This window comes from Scaptodrosophila lebanonensis, unplaced genomic scaffold, assembly GCF_003285725.1.
Source record: "Scaptodrosophila lebanonensis strain 11010-0011.00,11010-0021.00 unplaced genomic scaffold, SlebRS2 tig00000053-arrow-pilon, whole genome shotgun sequence".
Classification (NCBI taxonomy): Eukaryota; Metazoa; Arthropoda; class Insecta; order Diptera; family Drosophilidae; genus Scaptodrosophila; species Scaptodrosophila lebanonensis.
The window spans coordinates 5,965,899-5,990,487 of NW_022060548.1; the positions used below are offsets into that span (position 1 = coordinate 5,965,899).

At 37.3% G+C, this 24,589-nt stretch overlaps 5 protein-coding genes across 8 annotated transcripts; 3 read left to right on the plus strand and 2 right to left on the minus strand.

The window, feature by feature from the left end:
- Window positions 1-4,462: 4,462 nt before the first annotated feature.
- On the plus strand, window positions 4,463-10,607 carry LOC115623673 (methionine-R-sulfoxide reductase B1). 4 transcript variants are annotated; one of them, XM_030518143.1, is made up of 4 exons: window positions 4,463-4,601; window positions 6,289-6,438; window positions 6,494-6,658; window positions 9,983-10,607. In XM_030518143.1, exons 2-4 carry the CDS (start codon window positions 6,327-6,329, stop codon window positions 10,222-10,224), a joined length of 519 nt encoding a protein of 172 aa, XP_030374003.1. In that variant the 5' UTR covers window positions 4,463-4,601; window positions 6,289-6,326; the 3' UTR covers window positions 10,225-10,607. The 4 variants fall into 4 exon arrangements, with proteins under 4 accessions (XP_030374003.1, XP_030374002.1, XP_030374001.1 ...); XM_030518142.1 differs by lacking the exons at window positions 4,463-4,601; window positions 9,983-10,607 and adding exons at window positions 4,959-5,382; window positions 8,479-8,834; XM_030518141.1 differs by lacking the exon at window positions 4,463-4,601 and adding an exon at window positions 4,965-5,382 and having other exon boundaries at window positions 10,016-10,607.
- A 96-nt stretch (window positions 10,608-10,703) lies between these two features.
- Window positions 10,704-14,359, plus strand: LOC115623669 (thiamine transporter 1). The gene is made up of 7 exons (XM_030518135.1): window positions 10,704-10,744; window positions 11,418-11,573; window positions 12,163-12,245; window positions 12,307-12,608; window positions 12,672-12,991; window positions 13,139-13,371; window positions 13,451-14,359. Exons 2-7 carry the CDS (start codon window positions 11,448-11,450, stop codon window positions 13,710-13,712), a joined length of 1,326 nt encoding a protein of 441 aa, XP_030373995.1. The 5' UTR covers window positions 10,704-10,744; window positions 11,418-11,447; the 3' UTR covers window positions 13,713-14,359.
- Window positions 14,360-14,510: 151 nt separating this feature from the next.
- LOC115623661 (protein AF-9) lies at window positions 14,511-18,763 on the minus strand. The gene is made up of 3 exons (XM_030518119.1): window positions 18,638-18,763; window positions 18,031-18,271; window positions 14,511-17,955 (listed from the first exon to the last, which is right to left on the minus strand). The coding sequence occupies exons 2-3, from the start codon at window positions 18,215-18,217 to the stop codon at window positions 15,269-15,271; spliced, it is 2,874 nt and encodes a 957-aa protein (XP_030373979.1). The 5' UTR covers window positions 18,218-18,271; window positions 18,638-18,763; the 3' UTR covers window positions 14,511-15,268.
- A 252-nt stretch (window positions 18,764-19,015) lies between these two features.
- Window positions 19,016-20,937, plus strand: LOC115623670. Its single transcript, XM_030518136.1, has 2 exons — window positions 19,016-19,449; window positions 19,509-20,937. Exons 1-2 carry the CDS (start codon window positions 19,167-19,169, stop codon window positions 20,543-20,545), a joined length of 1,320 nt encoding a protein of 439 aa, XP_030373996.1. The 5' UTR covers window positions 19,016-19,166; the 3' UTR covers window positions 20,546-20,937.
- Window positions 20,835-23,527, minus strand: LOC115623667. The gene is made up of 2 exons (XM_030518134.1): window positions 23,187-23,527; window positions 20,835-22,005 (listed from the first exon to the last, which is right to left on the minus strand). The coding sequence occupies exons 1-2, from the start codon at window positions 23,471-23,473 to the stop codon at window positions 20,934-20,936; spliced, it is 1,359 nt and encodes a 452-aa protein (XP_030373994.1). The 5' UTR covers window positions 23,474-23,527; the 3' UTR covers window positions 20,835-20,933.
- Window positions 23,528-24,589: the final 1,062 nt, after the last annotated feature.

Consider the following 24,589-nt stretch of genomic DNA (forward strand, 5'->3'; position numbering starts at 1 on the left):
TGCGAGTTCCGCTGTCGACTGAGCGCCTTCCGACTGACAACATTGTCTGCAGGTCGGCATGTTGCTGTTGCTTATTTAAAGCAACGACAGGATAGCCACGAGCAAGTCAACACCAACACACACACACACACTTTCGCACAATCCGACGCACATATCGTTCAACATTTACACAACCTGTTGAGAGAAAACAAAGCAACTACAAAGTGCTTGACTGCGAGTTTTGTTTTGAGTTTGTTGCGCAAAGCTCTCTTTTATGGCAACATGTTGCTGCAACATCTTCGCTCTCCTGATGCTGCTGCTGTGGTGTGCGCCTAATTTGCCATCTATCGGGATTCTGAGCGTCCAAAAATCATGTTACTTATTGCTTTCGGTTTTTTTGGTTTGTAGCGACGTCAGAGGCACATAAATTTCAACTTGCGTGTTGATATGATGTATGACCTGCAAATGATTGCAGAGGGCAAGCAGCTCACACACACACACACACTCAAACACCCACACCAACACCCGCCAATACGGACACTCCAACTACGCCTACCATGGCGACCTACAACAACCACAACCATAACAACAACAACAAGTGGAAATCAAATTCACGTACATAGACGAAGGTGTAAATGTGCTGGACGTGTGAGCACCCACATGCACACACACACACAATGATTTGTGAGACTACAGCTTTGTAAGTACAATTGTGTGTATTTGTTTGCTAATGTCTGCCCAATGTTTATTATTATGTATACATATACATATTTGCACATTTTAGATTATACATACATAACTACATAGTCTCTCATTCGTCGATGTATTTATAAACTACATTCCTCCACATACTTATATGTATACAAATGTGTGCTTGCATATTTATAACCCAATGTCGAACTAGCCATCTTTGGTATATCTATGTACATATACTATATATATACAAGTATGTGGGTTAGCGTTCGCGTTTTGTGGGCGTTTTTTATGATGTTGTTGCGTTTAGTTTATGGCATACATTTGCCTTCTTAATACGCACTCACACACACACACAGTCCCCTTCCACAACCATATGCTTACACATATCGGGGAGGCCTATTCTGTTTTATATTCAAGGCGATTTATGTTTATTATGATATAAGTTGAAGCGCGGAGCCTTTTTTGTTTTATAACGGCTGGACGGGGGACTTACTTGATGGTGCTCATGCATTAAGTTACAACACACTTACACACACACACACACCCATGCACATAAATTATTATGCTTGAGTGTGTGTTAGTGCAACGTTTGTGCATTAAACGCACATTTCCTCGCCGCATTACAGCTCTATTTTGGCGAAAGTTTTGGGAGCAACATAAACTTGTTGCCTGCTTTTTGGGGCTACCACAGAGCCTCGACCGAGGAACACATCTGCTGTTGGTAAATTGAGAGCTAAAAGGCAAATAGTCTGTATGCAAAATTTTCTTTATGGCAATAACTAAATTCTTACTACATCATAAGTTTCATTTATTTTAGCTCATGTAAAGTATTTCAGTAAAAATTTAAGTATTTAAGTTATCATAACATAACATTGAATGTAAATAAATATTTAAGGAGTTAGCTAGCTGACGACCAAACTCATAATGCAGAGGTCTCTAACATACTATATAGTAGGGACTTTGTTAAAAAATATTGCATAACAGTTTGTAACTAATTTGCTTATCTGCAGTTTAAACGATTTAAACAGTAGAAAAATATAGATCTTGGCGTTTTAAGATATTATAGCCAACAAAATCGCACAATTAATATTTGCAAAACAATATAGAGACTATGTCATTTAGCCAGCAATTTTTATATAAAATTATTAGCATCGAAACAACTATGGGGCTTAACATTTAAAAAACAATACTAGCATTGATCAAATGTCTACTTAACCCACTGAATTTATTCTCGGGCTTACGCAAAGACAAACAGAGCAATTAATACTTTTCTTAAACACAAATTTAGCCATTTTAGCTTAGATTTGTGCGTAAACTTTTCATTAATAGTGTTCCTTGTAAAACTTTAGAATGCTTTAAACAGCCACTCCCTTTTCTCTTAATAAATTAGGAGTACAAACATCATTAGCCCTGCTTAGGGACTACAGCTGTCAATAGTCCCGCAATCAAGCTCTAACGATCCAAATGAATTGATTAAATCAACTAATCAGATGAAACCTCAAGACAACTGGTGTGCAGCCCAAAACTAGCAAGCCGCTTTAATATCCTGCAACATTCTGCGTGGCAGCCAACAAAGAAAAACAACAGTTAAGTTAGGAGCTTTGTCTACCCACAGGGCCCGCAGTTGCCGCAACTGTGGCAAGTCAACATGTGTCAATTACCGCTTGACTTTGCTTTGACAGCAAGAGAAATGGGTTAGAAGTGACACGGCAGCTACTTCAATATGTTGTTGGCTGCTGAGGCGGGCAGCCAGCCCGAAGGCCTGGGGATAGCGTGGGATCCATTACGTGAGCGGTAGGGCATGAACTCATCTCCAGTAAAAAGCTTCCTAAAATTTTCGTTAGATTTGTGACCAAATAAATTCGTAAAATGCTCATATTTGTTGATTGAAAACAAATTAAAAAATAATCATTATCTTAAATTTAGTTTTATAAAAGGTATACTAACAAATCGTATGATTAAAAACCCAATGTTTTACAATTTACAACTTTTCTCAGTTGTTGCTTTGAAATAAGTAGGAATTGGACAAAGTACAAATAAATAATAATTATCATTATTATTATTACTTTCATATTTTATTTAGGGTGCAATCTATATTCATTACAAAAACAAAGCATAATTTATTATTGGTTTTAAAATAACTTTAATAAAAAAATTAATTTCTAAAAGAGTTATACAAAATTCAAATTAAAGGCTGAACCTTATATTTTTTTAAGATTGTAGTATATTTGTGTATACAATACAATCTATGTTCTTTGATAATATTTGTTTACTTTCCCAAGGTTTCCAAGATCGTGTAATTATTTAAATTTATAAATTTTGAATTTGATTTTCATTAGCAAAACCATATTTCCGCAGTCGTGATTGCATACTTTCTCACGCACCCTACTCTACTGCCTATTTATTTTATGAACAAAACGTATAAAAATAGGCATACGCTTTGTGGGCCTCATGTCCAGAAATGATTGCATCGAGTTGAAGTTGAGTTGTGGCGACAAGATAGGCCGAGCTTTGGAATGAGGAGGGCCCTCCTATTGAGTTGTCTTAATAAATAGGAGCAGTATCCACAGTAAGCGCCTCATATTGCTTCTCGTGCTATCTTGATTTATGACCAACGGCCATAATGTGTATTGCCTGCAAGGCATTTGGTCCTTCCCCTCTCGCCTTTGACTTGACAGCACCGCCGACACAGCCGTCCGACTATGAAAAATCACTTTCAAAGTCAATGAAGCAGAACGCGGATTTATTTTCAGATGCACAAATTAATTGATAACCACAAAAACTAATTATCATGACAAATTCGTAGTAGGGGAAAGCTTACGTTCTATATAGAGGTGAGAGTTGAGTTGGGATTTATGTCAGCAGCACATGAAAAGCATGGAAATAAAGAAAATTAATCAGAAAGCCAGTTTGCTTTGTGTATTAAAACCCAATTAGCTTTAATTAACCTCACCTCAGGTAATAACTGATCTGAAAAATGATTTTACTTACAATATGGTCTGTTGAACTGCATTCAGCCAAATGTGAAAATAGGAGGTGCGTGACCTTTACTCAATCTTGGAATATGTGAACAAGTTGTTCAATTCCAATCTTTTAATCAGTTCCGAGCAGATACTTAAAGAGTTATTTATTGTAATAAACACTAAAGTTTATTTGGCTTAATAAATTAAAATCAGGAATATTATTTATATTTAATAATTTGTAAATAAATAAATAACATATTTATTTAAAAATCTTAAGTTGTGTAAACAAATGTCTGATAAAATTATTTAAAAAGGATTTTGTTGATAAAACACGCTTTGAATTAAATATATTGTAAACAAATGTTAAATGTCAGAAGGCAGTAAAAATACTTATTTTCATTAAGAAATTTTAACGTATTGGTTCAAATAAACCGATATTGTTGAAAAAATGTGGCAGCATTGAAATTGAACAGCCTAACAGCTGTCTTGTCGCGTCTTCCAACACTGCGTAGAGCTACCACTTGTGAAGTTTCGTTCGTAAACAGGCATATCGGAATACTCTGCACAAAAAATTTTTAGTAATTGCATAGATTTTATAAATTATTAATGAAATTAAAATACAGTTTTTAAAAAATAGTTGAGGAGACTAAATACATATTAAATGATTGCTAAAACCTTAAAATTATAAACTAAACGTCATGAAATTTTACAGCCAATTACAAAGAGCATTAGATCTTCGCCGCGTATAGGGGAATTTTCTGCAACTATTTTTACATCAATCGCAGCTGTTTTGGCTTTGACACTAGTTTTTCATTTCCCTTCGTATCGAGAACACGAATAAGCTTAAAAAGCGCATTATTAACGCAAAGAGAAAATACGTAAACAATAGCCAAAAATAGCAATATAAAAAAAAAACAGCGAATTATATATATATACAGATATATGTATGTTTGTATATAGCAGGTGAGAAATAGTCTGCCTTACTTCCTCAAGGACACTAACAAGTTGTGTAAAATTGTGTGTGCTTGTGTGCGTGTGTGCGAGGCCTTTTATATAAATATCAAAATAGAACAAAAATAATTGATAAATTCGCTTCAAATGGCATTCAATCGAACAATTATTTACCTGCAATTGTGTATACATACAAGTTACAAAAAAAATATATGTATATATTTATAAAGACCTACGTATGTGTGTATGTACATATGTATATATGTATGTATGTTGCTGCTTTCTCTTGTGTGCTTTCTCCGTTTTGTTTTGACATTCGTCCAAAGAATCATCGTCACTGGCAGAGTGGCAGTGCACTCGGAAATTCTCATTAGAACAGGCAGCGTCGACGGAAGTTGTTAGAATTGCATAAATACCGTTCTGTGCTGTGGGTGTGGGTGTGTACACCCAGTATTGTGAGGCGGGAAACAAAAGGCAAACCTTTGCCATTTTGCCCTTTCACAGCAGACAATTGTGTGATTAAATAACCGCCAGTGCCAAGTGCACATCACAACAAAAACAGCAGCAAATATAATTGTACGCATGGTTGACGTTGCCACGCCCCGCCAGCGTTGATTTGTCTTGTCAGAGGCTTTTAAAATGTTTTCACTTTTCCGATACGCACTGCGGCACTCACGAAATTTCGCACTATATGAAGGTACCCGTGCCAGTGGCAATGGCATTATTGGCCGGTCTAATTTAAAGCAATTAAAAACAAATGGAACTGCACTCTCAACTGTGCGGCATTTTGGGGGTAAGCTCTGCATTACTCTTGACTTAGTTGGTTGAATCGAATCTTCAGGACATTGTCTGAGGTGCCTCAAAGTCAGGGCCTTTGGCTATCGATCGATTTTTCAAACCTGTCAATTAACGCATATTCATAAATAACTTCGGTCGTGTGCTGAAGAATGATATAAAAATGAATGTTTAAACTAGGAAGGCACTTAAAAGACTACTTATTACGTTTTATGCATACGTAATATGCATACAAATGTGTGTTGAATGCGTAATTATTCAAAGAAATGACTCTGAGATCAGTTGGTAAAAAGTCACATTGTAATTCAAGTCAGTTCAGGGGTTGAAGACACAATACACACAGTAGAGAAAATATAATACTATGATGAGAAAATACCTTCCCTTGGGCAAGATGCGTCATCAAGCCTCCATACGCAATTTCATAAGCAACCCGTGCCAGTCAAATATTTGCCAAGTAGCAATAGGATTCTTACTTTTAATAGTAAGCAGTACGTATCAGCGATCAACGTTCCATTTATATTTGAATACAGGCTTTTATTATATTTAAATACTGGAAAATATTGTCCCCTAGCACAACTAATCTAATCTATTAGTTATAGTGCCCCCTAAAGAACTTTTGCTTGGCTTGATACGAACATATAAGAGTTTAGTGCAGTCTGCTGATAGTTAATCTTAATCTTGGTTTTATTTGTGGCAATTTGCTCTAATTTGTTGTGCCAGTCATTGAATAAACTAACCTACATAATACGCATTTTAATTAAGCGAAAAAAGATAGTTGGTGCGAAGAATGAGGAGAAATATATTTCATAATGAATGGTTGTATTGGATAACAAACAGACCGCAAACCCCAAGTATCTAATATCTACTAATATTTCGCACCTGCTTTTAAACTTTTTGTGTTCAGATTCATTTAAACCGACGACAAACTCAAAGCAAGCCAACATGGAGAATAAAACTGAAAAAGTTACTGTAAACAAAGAGGAGCTGCGCAAGCGTCTAACCCCCCTACAATATCAGGTTACACAAGAGGCTGGCACTGAACGCCCCTACACAGGTATGGCTTTAAATAAACATAAACCGTATTTCAAACTAATGAAATAATGTCTTAGGTTGTTACAACAAGCATTATGAGAAGGGGATTTATCAGTGCATCGTTTGCCATCAGGATTTATTCAGCTCGGATACCAAATATGATTCCGGTTGTGGTTGGCCCGCCTTCAACGATGTGCTCGATAAGGGGAAAGTAACTCTGCATCAAGATTGCAGCATACCAGGTATGTGTTTAATTACCAATAATAAAGTTTCGTTTAAATTTTAGATGTTTGCAAAAATTTTGAATTCGAGTTTTCGGTTTGTACAGTTTCTTTTAGTTTTGCGTTGCATACAAATTTACCTGCGTTGCTATAAATACTCGTATTGTATCGTCCAATGTATTGTAACTATGCATTTTGAGTTGAGGAACAGGCTCTGTATGTATATAGTACCTATATACTTTACATACATTTAGGTAACACTTTTCTAGATTATAAACCAGAAAAGGTAGCTAATATGGAACCCTAGGTGTGATCTCTAAAGATGAAACTAACTTCAATCAAATATTTTGTGCAATTAATGCACTGAGAAGCATTTGCTTCTGTTAACTAATTAAATATTAGGCTACCCCAATCCCAACCACTAAGCCATTTTATATATTTATGTTTAAATCGAGATCTTACGTTCCCAAAAGCCCTCCTTCAACTTAAGTACATATGTATGTGTGTATTGCTTTGTGTTCTTTATGTTTGGCTTGTTTCCAATTTGAATAACTGTATTATTGTTTTAAAATGTAAATTATGTGTTAATTGTTTCCAAAGAATTGTGTTCGTTAATGATTGCAATGTTGCCCATAGTTTGTGACGTCATTAGTCTGCATAACAGAAGCCTGCACGAATGTAATCGAAAATTTCAACGAAACTAAACAAATACCAATATTTATTTATTTATATAAGTATGTGTCAATAGACCTGACCGAGTAATTAAGTAGAAATACAGAAACAGACATGTGTATTTCATAGTAACGAATGAAAATTAGCTCTGTATTCAATGTACTTAACAGATGTACATATATCACTAAAATAAGATCCGACAAGTACATTAAAAAAGGCAAAATAATAGTAAATCATTCATATTCACTATCTTCTTGTTGTTTGTAATGAAACTTTTCAGATATTTTGCTTTAGAATGCGCTTTTCAACTGTCATCAATGTTTATCGTAGAAATTGCTTTGACTCCAATAATTCCATTCTGGCTAATTATTTAAATTGAATGACAAAAACCAGCTTATATGAAAATTCTGCTTGATTTTAATGTTTTCAATTATTTGGAATAAAGCTACTACTAATTTCTTTAAAATCAATTTTCTTCTTTGACCAATACTTGAAATGCATAATTTAAATAGCATTCGAATATTTGTGTAACTATGTAGATTCCATAAAATACATCAAAAACACACAAGGAATGATTCATATGATTCAATATATTTTAAAGTATACTATTAAAGTCTACTTTCGATATCAAGACATGTTTTATACAAATATATATATATATATATATTCTTACTAAACGAACCCCTTTTTTGAAATCAGCTAAGTAGAAACTTTAAAAATGTCTATAAATATATTAGTGTTTAGTTGTTTACCTCATTAGATCTTACTTTATGCTTTTTGTATAATCCAATCATTAAATGTGCAGAACAAGATAAGTATATCTTCGAACTTGTCTGAATTGGACTTCTTTATTATTTTGATTACATTCGTGCAGGGCTCTAATGCGTAATTTGTTTCGTTTTGTTTGTGAATGTATAATTAATCAATTATCGAACATCAAAACTTCAAATTTATACCTAATTGAGTCTTATTCTTTTATCCACGTCTTTTTCCTAACTAACAAAATATTTCTTATAAAAAATCGATGAATCAATCAATCAATTTCAAAATTTTGAAACAAACAAAAAATTACAAACGAATTGCCAATTCTTTTCCTCTCTCTACTGCAACACATTAAAAATAAAAACTATGAACATATAATTAAACAGTAGTCATTTCAAAAACGTTAGGCATGGTACGCACCGAGGTGCGCTGCTCCAAATGCTCAGCACACATGGGCCACGTATTCGATGATGGACCACCACCAAAGCATCGACGTTATTGCATCAATTCAGCGTCGATTGATTTTGTCTCTATAAAGAATACAACAGCAACGACGTCATCGTCCAAGAAATAATATTGATAGTGATACGATGTGCCGGAAAGGAGGCGCATCCGATGTGTTTTGTGTTAAGGTTGATCTTATAGATATTTGTTAAAAACATTTTTAGATATGTAAAATTATTTTATATTATTAGTTCGAGTCACATTCAGAACGGTAGGCCAAAATTAGCAATTAAATTGATTTTAATTTTTTACAACATAATATAGTTATTGGCATCTATTTATTATAAGGCGTCACATATACAGATACAAGTTTGCTCGATCAGGTACGGCCTTAAAAAATCTATTCATATATTTCAACCAATTCTTCTTCTTTTTTTTTTGTCAATGCCAATTTTTATTTTTTTCATTTTTGACATCATTTGGTTCTTAACCTTTGGTTTCACTCGAGATTCTTATTATAGAGTACACTCATTGTCATTGAAACGATGGTCTTGGCGCTCATTAAGAGGTTGCAGTTGTTAATTTATGGTGCAGTCAATGCGTTAAGGAATTACTTACTAAATAACGTAATTCCTAATTGCGTAAAGCTTCAAGCTAAAAAAATGCTTCTTTTCTCATTATTTTCTCATTTCTTTTTGTATATTTATTTTAGTTATTTTTTATGTATGTTTTCTTTTAACAAATTATTCGAATTTTTTAGTTATAATAACATTTACCAACTACTACAGTATTCGAATCCATAAACTTATATTGTCGAGCAATCTGAATAATGTGTATTTTTCATATATTTTTTCTATTTCTCTTTTTTTAAATCGCATATAAACTAAATGTACGCCTGTAAACGTTCTTTGGGGGTTTGTTTTTCTAACCAAAACGAAAACACAAAACATTTTTAATCCTGCATAACACACAATCACACAATCATAAATAAATTGCTCATTAAACCAACAAATTATAATTATAAAATAATTAATGTTTAATTGCTAATCTTACACTTAACATAAACATGCATTATCATATATTTAATTGTGAATCTAAAAATATTATTTCTTGAACAACATTTCGTCTTACGCTTTCTTTCACTCAATTCGTCAATTCGTTTCGCATCTATTTTTCGCCTTTACATTTTTTGTTCGCCTCGTTTTCTTGCTTTCGTGTCCCACAATGGCTATGCCCTTTCTCACACTCTCTTTCTCTTTCGTCGTTTTACTGTCCATTTTACTGCATTCTCTCTTAATTTCTTTCATCTCTGCTGTTTATTTAACCGAATCTTCATCTATAAAATTTTGTGAAATACGCAAATCTATTATTGTAAAAAAAACAACACAAACTGTTATTCAAACAAAAATCAAAAACAAAAAACCGAATCCAATTAATATCACATTATGCAAAATACAAATTAAAAAGGGGGTAATATTTTACTACTAATTAAACATCCAGAACGTATACGCACCGAGGTTCGCTGTTCAAAATGCTCAGCCCACATGGGTCATGTCTTCGAGGATGGTCCCAAACCGACCCGTAAACGTTATTGCATCAACTCGGCGTCCATTGAGTTTGTCAGCGCGGATCAAACAGGAACAACAACAACAACGAAGACGACGGCCACGCCCCTCAGCCCCCAGGGCACCCCAATTGCACAGCAATAGTGAGAGAAAGAGTGGCTGGATACGAACAAAAATTTAAACAATCAACGAAAGAATGTTAATTTCCTGCTAAAGAGTCTAAACTAATTGTTGCTGTTAAGGTGTTTTGTACGTACAATTAATAATTCTAATGTTTTTCTGCAAAATGTGGCCAATCTAACATATAGAGATGATGGGGTGCCGTTAATGTATAACGGCAGTTTCCAACAAATTTTGTACATGTGTGTATGTTGTAGAACTTGTGTATGTATTTTTAAAGCCCCCTCCCCCCAATCAGAATTCACTCTGTAAGTGTAACTTTTAACTTTTACTATAAATACCTATCTGAGAAATGTATGCGCTAAAATACGAAATAAACATGTACATACAAGATAACAACAACAAAATATCAATTTGCATTTAATGTTCGTACGTTTGCTCGGTCTGGTGACAATCGAATCGACAGGCAGGTGCCAGTTGCGTCCGCGCCGCGTTGCCAACTAGTTCCAATTGCGCACCAATACTGTCTTCCAACTGATGTGATGTAAGCAGAAAATTTAAAATAATTGAAATTGAATTTAGCAAAACGCATAAATTGATATCAATTGAGCGCTTTCCTATTGGATTGCAGAGTCGGTGTAGGGGTAGTTTATTTAACATAGCATTTAAATTTTAACAGCACTGTGTACCGATAACGATAGCTAAATAACATACCCAGCTGATTTAACAACACGTTGCTGTTGCCCCATGACGTAAAGCTCTGCCAGATAAACCAAACGAAACGCGAGCTGCGTAGGGCATACCAAAGTTAATGTGAGTCGACGAGCGCGATTCGCATATACATATATACATATGTATGTTTGCTACATACAAACTCAGATACGAGTATGCCGCCGACATTCAAAAAAGCTTTACGTATGCATCTTTGCCGGCATTCTGGACGCCACACAACAACACAACTTTTGGACAGTGCGCTTATAAATTTTCAATTATCTAACAGTTGCAGCCTCGAAATATAAAATACAATCAGTGTAAATAAGCTATTAAAGTGTGATAATAGCACCTAGTGTGGTGTGAATAAAAATAAAAAACATAAGTCTAGTCTACAACGATTAGATAGACGACAGATTCGCATTGTTAACTAATTGCAAGGCGTGCAAGTCTTCGAAGCTGTTAACAGGTTTTAATAATTTGGATTTAATCGAATATTAAATTAGTTGACTATTGACGGCAAATACAATAAGATCATGAAGGAGTGGCTGAAGATATCCTGCTTGCTTTGCGTATTCGGTTTTGTACGCGAAATACGACCTTCGGAGCCGTACGTTACAGAATATCTACTGGGACCTTGGCGCAATATCACTGAGGATCAGGTGAGATAATTCGATTTCGTAGAATTGGGTTAATCAGTTAGGCTATCAGCAGAATAATAATTTTAAAATAACGACGAGATTGCAAAAGCGACCTCTTCGTCTGAATTTTTTGTCATATTTGGTCTGAGTAAAAATTAAACCATTTTACAAATAAGTTCTAGGCAAAATACAGCCAAGCATTCGTAAATATATTTTTTTTAGATTTTAATGAATATGTATTAATAGATGAAGGGATTTAATAGTCAATGGTCAATGCTTATTTTTCTTTACGTATGGAAGGCAACAACTCTTATTAAAGGTCTCCTACATATTTAAAACCTGCAGTCAAAGGGCAAAAAGTATAATAATCTCATTTTAAAAAGAAGGCTTTGCACGCCCCACAATATATATACATATATTCTTCATCACCCTTGCAAGACGAGTTATTCTAGAAAGGCGTGCTTAACTTTTAACCAATTAATTAATTTTTAACTTTACCGCTTTAAAATATAAATAGAAGAAAGCCTTCTAGTGCTCAATTGTTATTCCACTTCCCTACCTTCTTCGCTTAAATACGTGCCTTAATATCTCAATCAACTTGTTCTTACAGCTTACTCAAGATGTCTATCCCGTAGGCACATATTCCCATCTCGTGCAATTAGTTTTTGTCTTTCTTATAACGGATTTTTTACGGTAAGCCTCACAAACAAGTTCCCGGAAAACCTTTTTATACTATATATTGTCCCTTCTGTAGTTACAAACCACTTATTGTTACAATTGGAGCCGCTGGAGTAATAATTTGGAGCATGCTTTTATGGACAACTAGCTTATTGGCCCTACAAATACTGGAATTTTTCTACGGCACCTATATGGCGGCCGAGGTGGCTTACTATACGTATATCTACGCCAAGGTTGAAAAGAAATATTATCCGCGAGTCACTTCCCATACACGAGCGGCTATGTTTGCTGGCAAATTAGTCTCTGGTATCACATCACAAATTCTGATCAATTTAGAGCTGATGAATTATAAGGATCTAAACTACATAACGTTGACTAGTAAGTTGTAAATATTATTTAGAATAATGTTTAAAGGAAATATATATTTCTTAAAATTTGCAGCTCAAATCATTGCCATGGTTTGGGCCTTTGGGTTGCCCAAAGTCGATAAAAGTTTATACTTTCATCGCAAGCCCAAAACCGACGAAGAGGATACACAATCTGCGGTCGTCAACTCACAGTTCCAGTCTGGAGAATTACAATCAAATCAGCCCCTAGCCAATGCAGGTCCAATGCAACTGTTGTGGCTGCATTTTTACAATGCCTACACAAATCCCCGGGTATTACAGTGGAGCTTGTGGTATGCCATTGGTCTGGCTGGATATCTTCAAGTTTCTTACTATATGCAGGTGCTATGGAAGGTCATCGAGCCGGAGCCATCGGTAACTAATATTATTTCATTGTTTTCATTTGGTATTATCAAAAAATATTCCAGACAATTACTATTTTTAATACTTTCCATTCTTGACATAATTTATTTCAAAAAATAAGTATAATTAATTGATTATATGCACAAATTGTTCTTACAGATCGCCTGGAATGGTGCTGTTGATGCGGTTCTTACCGCCTTAGCTGCCTCTTGTGCCCTGATCGCAGGATATGTCCGCCTCAAGCCCCTCGCCAGTCTGTTTGTCTTGGCCGTACTGTCAATTCTGGAAGGTGGCAGTGTTCTGCTCTGCTGCTGGACCCACAATATTTATTGGTCATATGTGGGCTTTGTGCTATTTGGTGCGCTCTATGGTTTTACGATTACAGTGGCCAGGTAATAGTTTCATATAAAAATTATATATTGTTTTGTGTATCGACATTTAAGATCATTCAATCATTCAATTTACTTACAGCGCCGAAGTGGCACGCAATTTGCAGGAGGATAGCTTTGGCCTAGTCTTCGGATTCAATACACTTATAGCTTTAGTTTTTCAATCACTACTAACGATTATCGTTATTTCCGAATCGGGGTTCGCTCTCGACGCTGTGGGCCAATACACTGTCTATGCCTTTTATTTTATTGCTGTGGGCATGATTTATTTCATATCCGTTGTTCTCGAGTATTTTTGGAAACGTGGTCGAAATGACAAAAAAATGTCCGCCATACTGGATTAGTGTTAAAGGAGCAATTTGTATTTGAATGTAAAAAGTAGTTTTAGTTTGAGCGTTCCTATTAGCATTTAGCGTATTTATGATACGAGCTACAAACCTTTAAGTGATAAAATCAGCACAACATTTTGGCAGCAATACTTAAGCTATGGTCATACTGGCAAATGATTTGCACAAAAACTGTATTAAGCTAATAAAAATTCCTTATTTATATGTATATAGCTTTCTAATACGGCCCATTTTTTTGAGAATTAGAAAATGAGAAAAATATATCAATTTGTGTGCACATTATTTGCATGTCTGATTGTAACTATAGTGAGTTAGTTAGATCAACTATGGCGTAGTTACTTATGAGAACATTGCAACATTACTTACTGATTTAGAATTAGAGAAAGTCTATAAATAATTACCAACAAAAGCTCACAGAATGCTTGTCGGAAAAAATATTTAAAAAATGTAATATGCACGTATATAACAAACCTTTTCAAGCACAGTCTCTCATTTAATTTTAGATTAAATCGGCCGATTGAAAATATTACTCAAAAATAAATATGTTAATTAAATTTTCCATCGCATGTTAATTTTCTATGTATCTTAATTTTATTAAATTTTTTGTTAAATAAATTCAACTATTTTTCAACATCTACACCATATCTTTCTAGAATAATATAAATGTAATTTAAAAATTAAGAATCTATGGGTACCTAATGCAAGCCTAAAAGGCTATAAAATTCGGAATCTGTAATTATTTGAAATCTGATTATATTCACATCCTTATTACAAAAAAGAATTCACCACAAAGTCTAGTGTCATTACTGTGTATTTGTTTATTTAAATATTTATGTTATAATATTCTTACATAGGTGTTTAATGAAGATTGCGGTACATACATATGCATAAACGTCTGTGTGCCAATATAAGATATAATTTTTATAATTTTTTGTTTTGTTTTTGGTTATATATTTATGCGATATACAAAACAGACAATAATGCACACGTGGAATGGATTAAAGGGAGAAATAAAGAAACTACATACAAAAGAATTAATTAAATATATATTTAATGATACAATTGAGACAATAGGCAGATTCATAATATATGATTTCGGAGGTAATTGAACAGAAAGACATATTCAATAATAATAAATAATTATGAAACGAAGCATACATTGGCTGACGATCTTCTCACCTTATATATTTTGTAGATGATTCGATAAAAAAAATTATTAATATCCCAAACAAAATTAAAGCGAAGTGCGGGGAAAATCAAACACTTACGAGCTTACAACTAGTCATAAAAATTCAAATAAAAACAAAAACAATAAGTCTTTCAATCTCGCCAAAAGAGCGCACATTTCAGTTATTAAAACATAAAATATTATGTGTCTGATGTCTAAAGAATACGCACATTATGAAATAAATAGAGGAAGGTATACATAATAATGTATGTATGCTTCTCTCTCTCTGATCATTGAAAATTTATCTTATATCTATCCAATATGTTAAACTAACTTAGCCATTTGGTTATGTGCATGAGGAGGATTTGTGCGTTGCCATTTTATGTCACGACACCGAGGTGGCCGCAAGGAACTCCTGTAAGCGTTGCACAGTGCCCCGATCCAATTTGCATAAATCGAAATCGAACGTTTTGTGCGTGATTTCGTAGCAACCGGTGGCGGCAATTAAATCAACAATTTGTTGCAGTTCCTCGTTATCCTGCAAGGTCATTATTTTGTGATGTAACTCCTGTAACTCACTGAGATATTCTGTCGGCAATGTGGTGGATGGTGTGGGCGTGGGTGTGGCAAACTGTTGATTCAATGTCTCAGTGGGTGAATGGGCACTACTGCTGTTGTTGTTATTGTTGTTGCTGGTGCTATTATTGTTGTTGGCATTGTTGCTGTTGTTATTATTGTTATTGTTGCTGGTATTGACAGTATTTGCAACACTGGCGGCGCTATTAGGCGAAGAGTTGCTGTTATTGTTGCTGTTAATGTTACTGTTAATATTAACAGTAACATTTGGTGGTGTTGACAGCGCTCCGGCATTTGTGGTGCCTGACGCGTTCCTCAGAGAAGGCGATTTTGATTTTTCCCTGGACGCTTTGTTTTGCTCCTTCTTCGTGGGCTTAACTGGAGGCTCGATAAACGCAGCGCTGTTATTATTATGGGAATTTCGTCGATTGCGCTTATCCGCTGGCTTTGTTGTGTCGACACCCTTTGCTGTATCCGCCAACTTATCTGCTTTATCTGTTTTCTCAGCTCCCTTTTCTAGCTTATCAATTTGCTTTGACTTTTCTGTGCTACGGGCCTTGTGCTCCTTGCCACCCATTTTACTGTCACGAGTGCTGGGCGAGGCAGTTGCGGCTGCGGCTGCGGCAGCAGCAATCGGTTTGGCCGACGTCTGCTTCTGACTCGCCTTAGCGGGCAGGTCCGGAAAACTGCTACTCGAGCTATCAGAGTGTTGTAATGTCGCGGCTGCGGCGGCCAAAGCGTTGGTCGCGGCCAAATCTGGTGCCGATTGAGCTGAATCCATGTCGCTGAGATCGAGATTATTGGGAGGTTTGTTCTGCGGCTGCGGTTGTGGCTGCTGTTGTTGCTTTTTGGCGTTATGTTTGATGTCTGTTTTGTCACCTGTAGCCTCGCGTTGACGTTTATCCTCTTTGGTTGAGGACTTATCCTTGGATTTTTTGTGTTTTTCTTTTTTGCCGCCTGTTGAGATGTGGCCGGTCGCCTTTTCTGCTAATGCTTCCGCCGGATTTGTTGTGAGACTGGGTGCCTCCTGCTTGGGTGATGGCTCGGCTGGTTTTTCCGTAATTGCCGGCTGCTGCAGTTTATCCTTGTCGCGCTCCTTTTGCTTATCCCGGTCGCGCTCCTTTTCCTTATCCTTGTCACGTTCACTTCGCTCCTTTTCCTTGTCCTTATCTTTGTCTTTGCTCTTGTCCTTTTTCTTATGTTTATGCGATTTCTTATCCGTACTACTGGCACTATTGTTTGTCACTTTGTCGCTTTTCTCATTTGGTTTATCGGCTGGCTTTACCGAATGTTCGTCCTTGTCATTATTGCGCTTGCCCGTATTGGAGGTCGTGCTACTGCTGCTATTGCTGCCAACGGAGGGTGGTGTGGCTTTTCCCGTCGCCTTTAATGTTTCGTAACTGGATGCTCCACTACTTGATGCCGCCTCCGCATTAGGTTTACTGCCCGGCGCACTTTCTGGCTCTTTTGGTATTTTTTTGGACTTGTGGTCCTCTCGTTTTTCTCGTTCGCGGTCACGTTCCTTGTCTTTTTTCTCCTTTTTTGACTTTTTGTTTGAGCTGCGCTCCTTATCTTTCGTTTCCGACTTATTTGGTTTATGATCCTCGCGTTCCTTGGGACGCGCGCTTGGCAAGCCGCTCGCCTCGGTGGCCACTTTTTTCGGACTCGGAGCTCCTGTTTCAGCCGTACCGCCTTTGCCAGGCCTTGGACTAAGCGAACGTTTAGAATTGGATGGAACAGATACGCTGCTCTGGTCGCGTTCCTTATCGCGCGTTTTGTCTTTTTTAGATTTATCCTTGTCGTGTTTACTGCTACTCTCTCCTGTTTTCCCCGATTTGCGCTCCTTGTCCCGGCCATGGCGATCCTTTTTATCCTTATCTCGCGTTTTGTCCGAACTACTGGACTTATCGCGTTCTTTGCTTGTTTTCTCTTTGGCATCTTGCAGGCCACCACCCTTGCCCCCACTGGACGCAGTTTTTCCATCGGGAGAATGCTTAGATGTTGGAGGCGGCAAATTGCCAACAACGTTACCGGCGTCACCACTGCTAGCAGTGCCCCCTTTGGTAATGGGCGTACCAAAAAGCATTGAAAATGAATTGGTCTTGCCACCACCTTCATCATTGCGAGCTTTCAGCTTTTTACCCGAATCCGTGGCATTGGCGCCACTGCCGCTGTTCTTTGGCTTCGCAAGGCCTGCTGCCTCAGTTGTGGCTACGTCTGTGGTACCCACCAGACCTGCAGTGGCACCGATATTAGCTCCGAATACCGGCACTCCACCGCCCCTTAAAAGCTTTGCGCGAAATTCCTCCGAAGGCGTTTCAAAAACATGCGTCTTAACCTCAACGCGATGGAGCGGCGGTCCCGTGTGCTGCAGATCCAAATCGTATTGATATGTAATCCGCTTCGGCTCATCCCGATTCCGAAAGAATATTTCTACCGGGAGCATGAAGCCTGCATAGCCGGATTCTTTTATAGTATACGGCGGTTCCTTAATCACTGCAAGCGTGTAAGTATGGGGAAATAAGCAGTTTAGCGCGCAAAATGGTGTATGGCTTATATTTAATTACTTACCACGTTTTGGCTTTGGAAACGACTCATGCAGCACAAACACAACCTTGTCCACAAATGCGCTTATGTCCGCCTTGTTGACACCCCCACCTCGCACGTAAATCTCCCAATCATGTGTGAAGCCCTCTACAGTTTTCTTGCTCCGCAATTTCGATGTATGGCCAATTTCAAATTGCACCTTGACCGCCATGAGGAGGATGACGCTGAAGCAGTTGGTACATCAAACTCAATTCGCGGTGGTATTCTAGAATGAACGTTAAGTTGCGCGGTTTTTAAAGTTTACCGATTTATACAGGTACATATACATATGTATGTGTAAATGTATGTATGTATGTAAACAAAAACGGTGTGTTTGCAGCATGCTTGGCGGTTAACTGCCGACCAGGCTTGGAAACTTGTACGAAAACACTTCGGTATACATTTCATGAGCTCCACCATTCATAATATTGTTGGAAAAACTCCAGTCGAATTAGATTATGTTGAATTTTTTTTTGGGATCAATGCCACATTTTTCCTATTCGCCATTACATTTTTCTCGCAACATCAACATGTACCTCAGTGTAAGTGTGCATATGTGTGATGATAAACGTGAGTTCTGTTTTAAACTTACTTTGTTTTTAACAGATACGCAGCAACAAAGCAACCCGCACCGACTTCAATTAGTTTGTTATTATTTATTACTGACAATATAACTGCAAGTGCAAGATGCGCCCAATTACTTTTTTATTGAAAATCAGCAAAAGGTCGCTTAGAGATACGCTGATTTCATCTTCTTAGTGTATCGATATGTATCGATAATAGCTATTTAGTCCTTTGCCCAGGGCTACAAACAAACAAAAAATACGGTTCAACAACAATTGGAACTTAAAAATATATTTTCAGAATAAATTAAATTTTATGATAACTTTATACACTTATTCTTTTAACACTTTCGATGTTTCTTCAGCCCCTCTCTTCATTTTCGCGCCGCTCCGATAGCAAGCTTATCGTCGCAAAATCGATATCGGTATCAACCTAAACTCCCCCACTGGCGAAAAGCACTTGCAATTAATGTGTGAAAAGCAAAACAGTTAAATTTGTAATATAATAATGTGTACATATTATTTGCTATCGTTCCTATAAGGGGCAAATTCATTACAATGTCCAGCGACTTGAACACGAGCCAGTTTGCGCCGATGTCAACAAATACCAACTACAGCCGTTGGCTAACGGAAGAGGTCTTTAAATTAATAGATATTGTGCAGCGCGACGAAGCTATCTACAATCCTCGACACAAGTATTACTTCTGTCGACCGTATGTAGAGAATTTCTGGAGGGAAGTCGATCAGAGGCTAGAAAAGAATCCCGGTGCCAGTCTAGCCAAATGGACGAACTTGCGCATTTCTTTTCGTCGCGAGTACACAAACTACGTTGAGGAGAAAGGTTCGCTTTGGTATTGTTTTTTTGTATGGCATAAATGCTAACAAATGCTTTCTTTTAAGTTCCACCTTGCTGGTCCTACTTCGATCGTATGTTCTTTTTGCATCCCTACTTGCGTAAAAAGCATCAGCCACCAAAGTCACTCGACACCCAGGTGCAGGACGCATTGGCGCATTTAAGCAATCTGTCGAATCGTATGCAGCGTGAACGTGCGGTGACCACTTGCACGCCCACAGCTGCAGACACTGCAGCTAGTAGCAGTCGCATTCATCCGAATGCCAGCGCTGGTCCAAGTTCCGCGCAGCAGTCACCACAGCCACAACAGCTGGACAGCTACTTAGACTACTTCGATGATCAGGAGCATAATAATTCCGAATTGGAAGACATCATAGATGAGGAGCAACGGGCTCGTTTCCCAAATCCATTAGATCACGACATTAAGTCTGAATGCGAAGATGACTATGATGATGATGAGCGGGAGGAGGATGAAATGCGCAAAACAGTATACGATAGCTTAGCCACTACGGTAGCGTCCAGCACTTGTGTTGGAACGAGCCTGCCGGTAGAGAAGCGCAACGCGCAACCACTGCAATCGCAGCCACAGCCTCATAAAATGCAGATAAATCGTGTTCAAATGCGGGCCTATCATGAGGAGGCGTTCCCGCTGCGTCCGCGCTCTCAAGAGCATCATCAATCCTCGGTGGGTACAGCTGTCAGCGCTGCAAACATGCAAATGCATTCGAATATATCGTTTGTGCGTCCAACTTTCACCAAGCCCGTGGATATGGTAAGCACAACAAATCCTTCGAATGCTGTAACATCAATATCGAGTGCGATAACGACCAGCAGCGCCTATTTGGCGCCCAGGCATGCCTCCCATCATCAGCCGCCGCAACGTTTGGAAGCTACCACCTCGACGCTAGCCACTGGAATTGTCGGTAGCAGTGGGGCAGTGGAGCAATGCGATTGCAAGAGCGATCCTGATGCCATGTTCCTTATGAGTTTACTGCCAGATATACAGAAACTAAATGGTCGAGATCGCGGCAAAATCAAAATTGCCTTCCAGAATATACTTCAAGATTATTTATATCCCGACTAAATGGCGCTACTGTAAGTCACATAAAACACACATAAGAGATCCCAAGGATCGTCAGAGTTATCAATTAAGATCTCCTAACTGCTTTGTGTATACCCATTGCTTCCAAGCATTAACCTACCCATGTGTGTAGATGTATGTAAGTACTTATTATATACATATACAAGTATATATGTATGTATGTTCGGCTCAGCCGATTTTAGTGCTTTAAACACTTCTTTTCTTCCTTCGAACTACATCAAGTAAAATACATCAGCAAACATCAGCCTGCTATTCCAGTTTTAAACAGTAATCGTTATAAATTATTTTATTACATAATAGGCACATGTATGTACATATAAATATTTATTGTTACAACAAAAATAAATTCATTTTACAAGTCAGCTGGAACTTAATTGAACAGCTGCAGCTGTCGTGCTATTTTCTTGATCTTGTTGTCTAACGTCTTGTCCTCATATTCACAAATATAATGCTGTCTCGACGTACACTCCTGTCCATAATAATGGTAACTGTGCTTCGTTGAATCGTATTTCAAGCGCAGGCAACGCCCCTGCCCCTCAATTTCCACAGTATTATTTAAAATAGCGCTGGCATCTGTTTCCTTTTTGGCAACACCATCATCTACTAGATTCGTTGAAGTTACATTCTCGCCCTTCTGAGACATGGTGGCTATCGTTGTAAGGTTAACGGGGTTAACTGGCTTAGCAGAGTTGGCCCAGATCCACAACAATCCGGGGTTTAGGCCGCCCAACCAATAGTCGCGTCCCCGATGATTCGGCTGATTCAGCAAATAGGCCATTATAGCCTCATTCTCCGCGTCGGAATTCTCAAATTCGGCGAGATGGGCATGCAGCGCCTTACATGCGGAGTTGGCCGTCTTCCAATTCACCTGCTGATGGCTATTGATGTAATAACAATTGTCGTTGACTCGCGTAAAATTCGCAGGACAGGGATCGCGCACTTCCTTCTGATTATTTCCGGCCATCAAATAGTAAATTAACTGCTCAGCCCGACGTATCCGACTTTCCAGATAATCGGCTCGATATGAGAGCTTTTCAATTGCTCCCAACAAGTATAAATCATTTTCGGATACGGCACGAAATGTGTTGGTTGGGCCACTAAGATGTTGTCCGGGTGGCTGCTGAAGGGGCACGGGACGTAAATGGGGTGATTGGTGATGTGGTGGGGGATTCACGTCATTATTGGACCCTCCAAAGCCGAAAAACTGCTGTAGGAATCCTGGCTGTTGTCGTTGCTGCTGTTGTTGCTGCAGCATCTGATTCGTCATGGGTCGGAATTGTTGATTACCCATCGATAGGGTGCTTTCGGCGGGTTTGCGCAGATTCGGCTCCAACTCAACAGCCTCGCCAATACGACGCGTTACATAAATGTTATTATTATTGCCGGGTCTCTTATACGCCGGTGAATAAAATGGCAGATCCTTTGAAGTGCGGGAACTGTGACTGCAAATAGAGAATAAAATAAAAATTAATATTATTATAATAAAAACATATATATACTATGTAAACACCATTAAATTTCTAACGGGGAAAAAATTCTCAGACAAAACTTGTTATACCCACAGAAATGAAATTCGGGTCAAGGAACTCATTCATAAAAGATCGACAAAAATAATCCTAATCCGTAAAACGCCAAAGTACTTTTTTTTCCAAGCCAATCATATCTTCACTTGATGGGTAATCTATACATATATATAAATGGAAGTGTATATGTATGTATATATGTACATATATTTCCTATAGACTCTGAAACCGTTCAACCGATTTTGATCAAATTGTATGACAATATTCAAAAAAATCCAATGGGTGAACCTGTGAAGTTTCGTGCCGATTCGTCAACGCGATCAACCATCGTTTTCTGGCTTTAATTTGTTTGGCAGTCACTTTTCACTCTGTTTGTCAGTGTTTTATTCGTAAATAAATACAATTGTAAAATCGAATACAAAAAAATCCCACCAAAATGGTGATTTCTAATGGTAAAAATTTGAAATTGGAAAAATGAAAGTGCCGATAAACGCTTATCACGTTTGCAAGATTTTCGCGAAACGTCTAGAGCCATAGAAACGGAACAAGAATGGGACCCGCGGCGAAAGGGCATCCACATCATATCTGATAAATAGGATAAAATAATTCCTCTAACATAACCAAACACTAAGCTTTAATGCTAGTATCGGTCTTTCGGAATGTACCTCCCACGGTACGGAAAAATCCCGTTATCGGGGAACTTGGGGCAAAATGAAATAATATATAATATACTCTTGCACATTTCATGTACAGAGTATAAAAAGATATATCATATTTACTATATTGGCGTTTTCAATCATTTAATTGCAATGAAATGTTTTATTTTTTTTTTTATTTGTTTTTACTTTTTTTAACTACTCAATCAATAAGCTTTTGATCTTCACTAAATTTGGTTATCTTATGAACTAGAAAGACACAAAAATTGTATTTTTTTATGTTAAAATTGAATTCAGATATAACTCTGATGAATAAGCAACGGCACGATTTGAGCATCAAGTTGAGAAATTGATGTGACTCACATACATAATTTATTTGTTTAAATTTGAAATCACTTTCTTCATTCATGCATTTTGTATACACTTAGTATATCTCCAACGTACCTTAAGGTATAGTCTTCAAGAAATTGCGACCAAATGGGTGGCCCTAATTCTTCGTCATTATCCGCCAATGCAAGTGACACATTTGCGTAATTTTGCATATTTTCACCGCCGGTGCTCGTAACATCGGGTTTGCATAAGACATGAGGGACTTTTATCAAATTTAATAGCACTATCCCAAAATAAAAACAAAAGGTTCGATATTCACTGTAATGTCGCTTTAGATTAGGCCGTAAGTCCATTGTTTTATGTGCCTTGGAGAAGGTAAACTGTAGTTTTATTGTCGCCATGATTTGAACACGGCTTATAGCATTGGTAGAAATTCGAGAAGAAACAAAAATTGAAGAGGCGCGTACGATCGAAAAATATAACCACACACACAACTGATCGCGAGGCCGTCTTTTCGTTAACTGTTCGGCGTTGTCAATGCCAAAAGAGCCAAAAGCAATGGGTTGGACTTGGACTCGCCGGCGTTATTGGTTTAAGTTGTTCGCTGCTGTTGTTGTTTGTGTGTTGCTCGTAGCAAATTTCACTTTCTCCGACACAGCGTGCTTTTAAAAAAGTCGCATACACACATGTACTGGTTATAAAATAAAAAAATGTAAGTCATTGGGTTTTGTTTACCTGCCACCGACCTCGCCTCCTTCATCTCTTTTCTCCTCCGCCTTCTCTTTTAATTGATATGCCGTCGTATTGATTTAAATTCGTCTCGAATGGCATGCTACTAAAAATCTAATAATAAACACTAGTTACGAAAAATTAAGTAATACCTCATAACACCTCATTATAGAAATGCGAAAGGCCAATGACTTTCGGCCCTTTGCCTCAGTTTTAATTTAGTTTCAATGCGACCACATAAATATATCATAATTAACTACTCATCCACATATGAAGATCTATTGGAAATTTGGCTTATTAATAATGCCAATGAAGGTCTCGACATCGTTTACTTTTCACATTTGCAGTTCATTTAAAATGTGACGCATTTCGGCCTTTATTTTATTTGTTTTTTCTCTTTGTCTGATTTGGGGCTTTCCCAAAAATGTCTTCATTGCGTGGTAAGTCTTTAAAAAATTCAGTTGATTTAATAAGGGCTTGAGAGAAAAATTAGTAGAAAAGAAATGATAAACTTTGTATTATAAATATTCGGCTCTATTTGTTGACACCTTAATTGGTAAAAAAATATCTTTCAGATAAATCAATTTGGAGGTTCCAAATATTAATTCCCTAATTGCCTTTTAGAGCGCGTTGTTGTAGTCAAGTCTTCAATCAGATTTGATGGTTGTACCACCTTCATTATACCCTGTACCCAAAGGGTACAAGGGTATATTAGTTTTGTGCGAGTGCACATGGAACACACAGAAGGAGGCTTGGTAGACCCCACAAAGTATATATATTCTTGATCA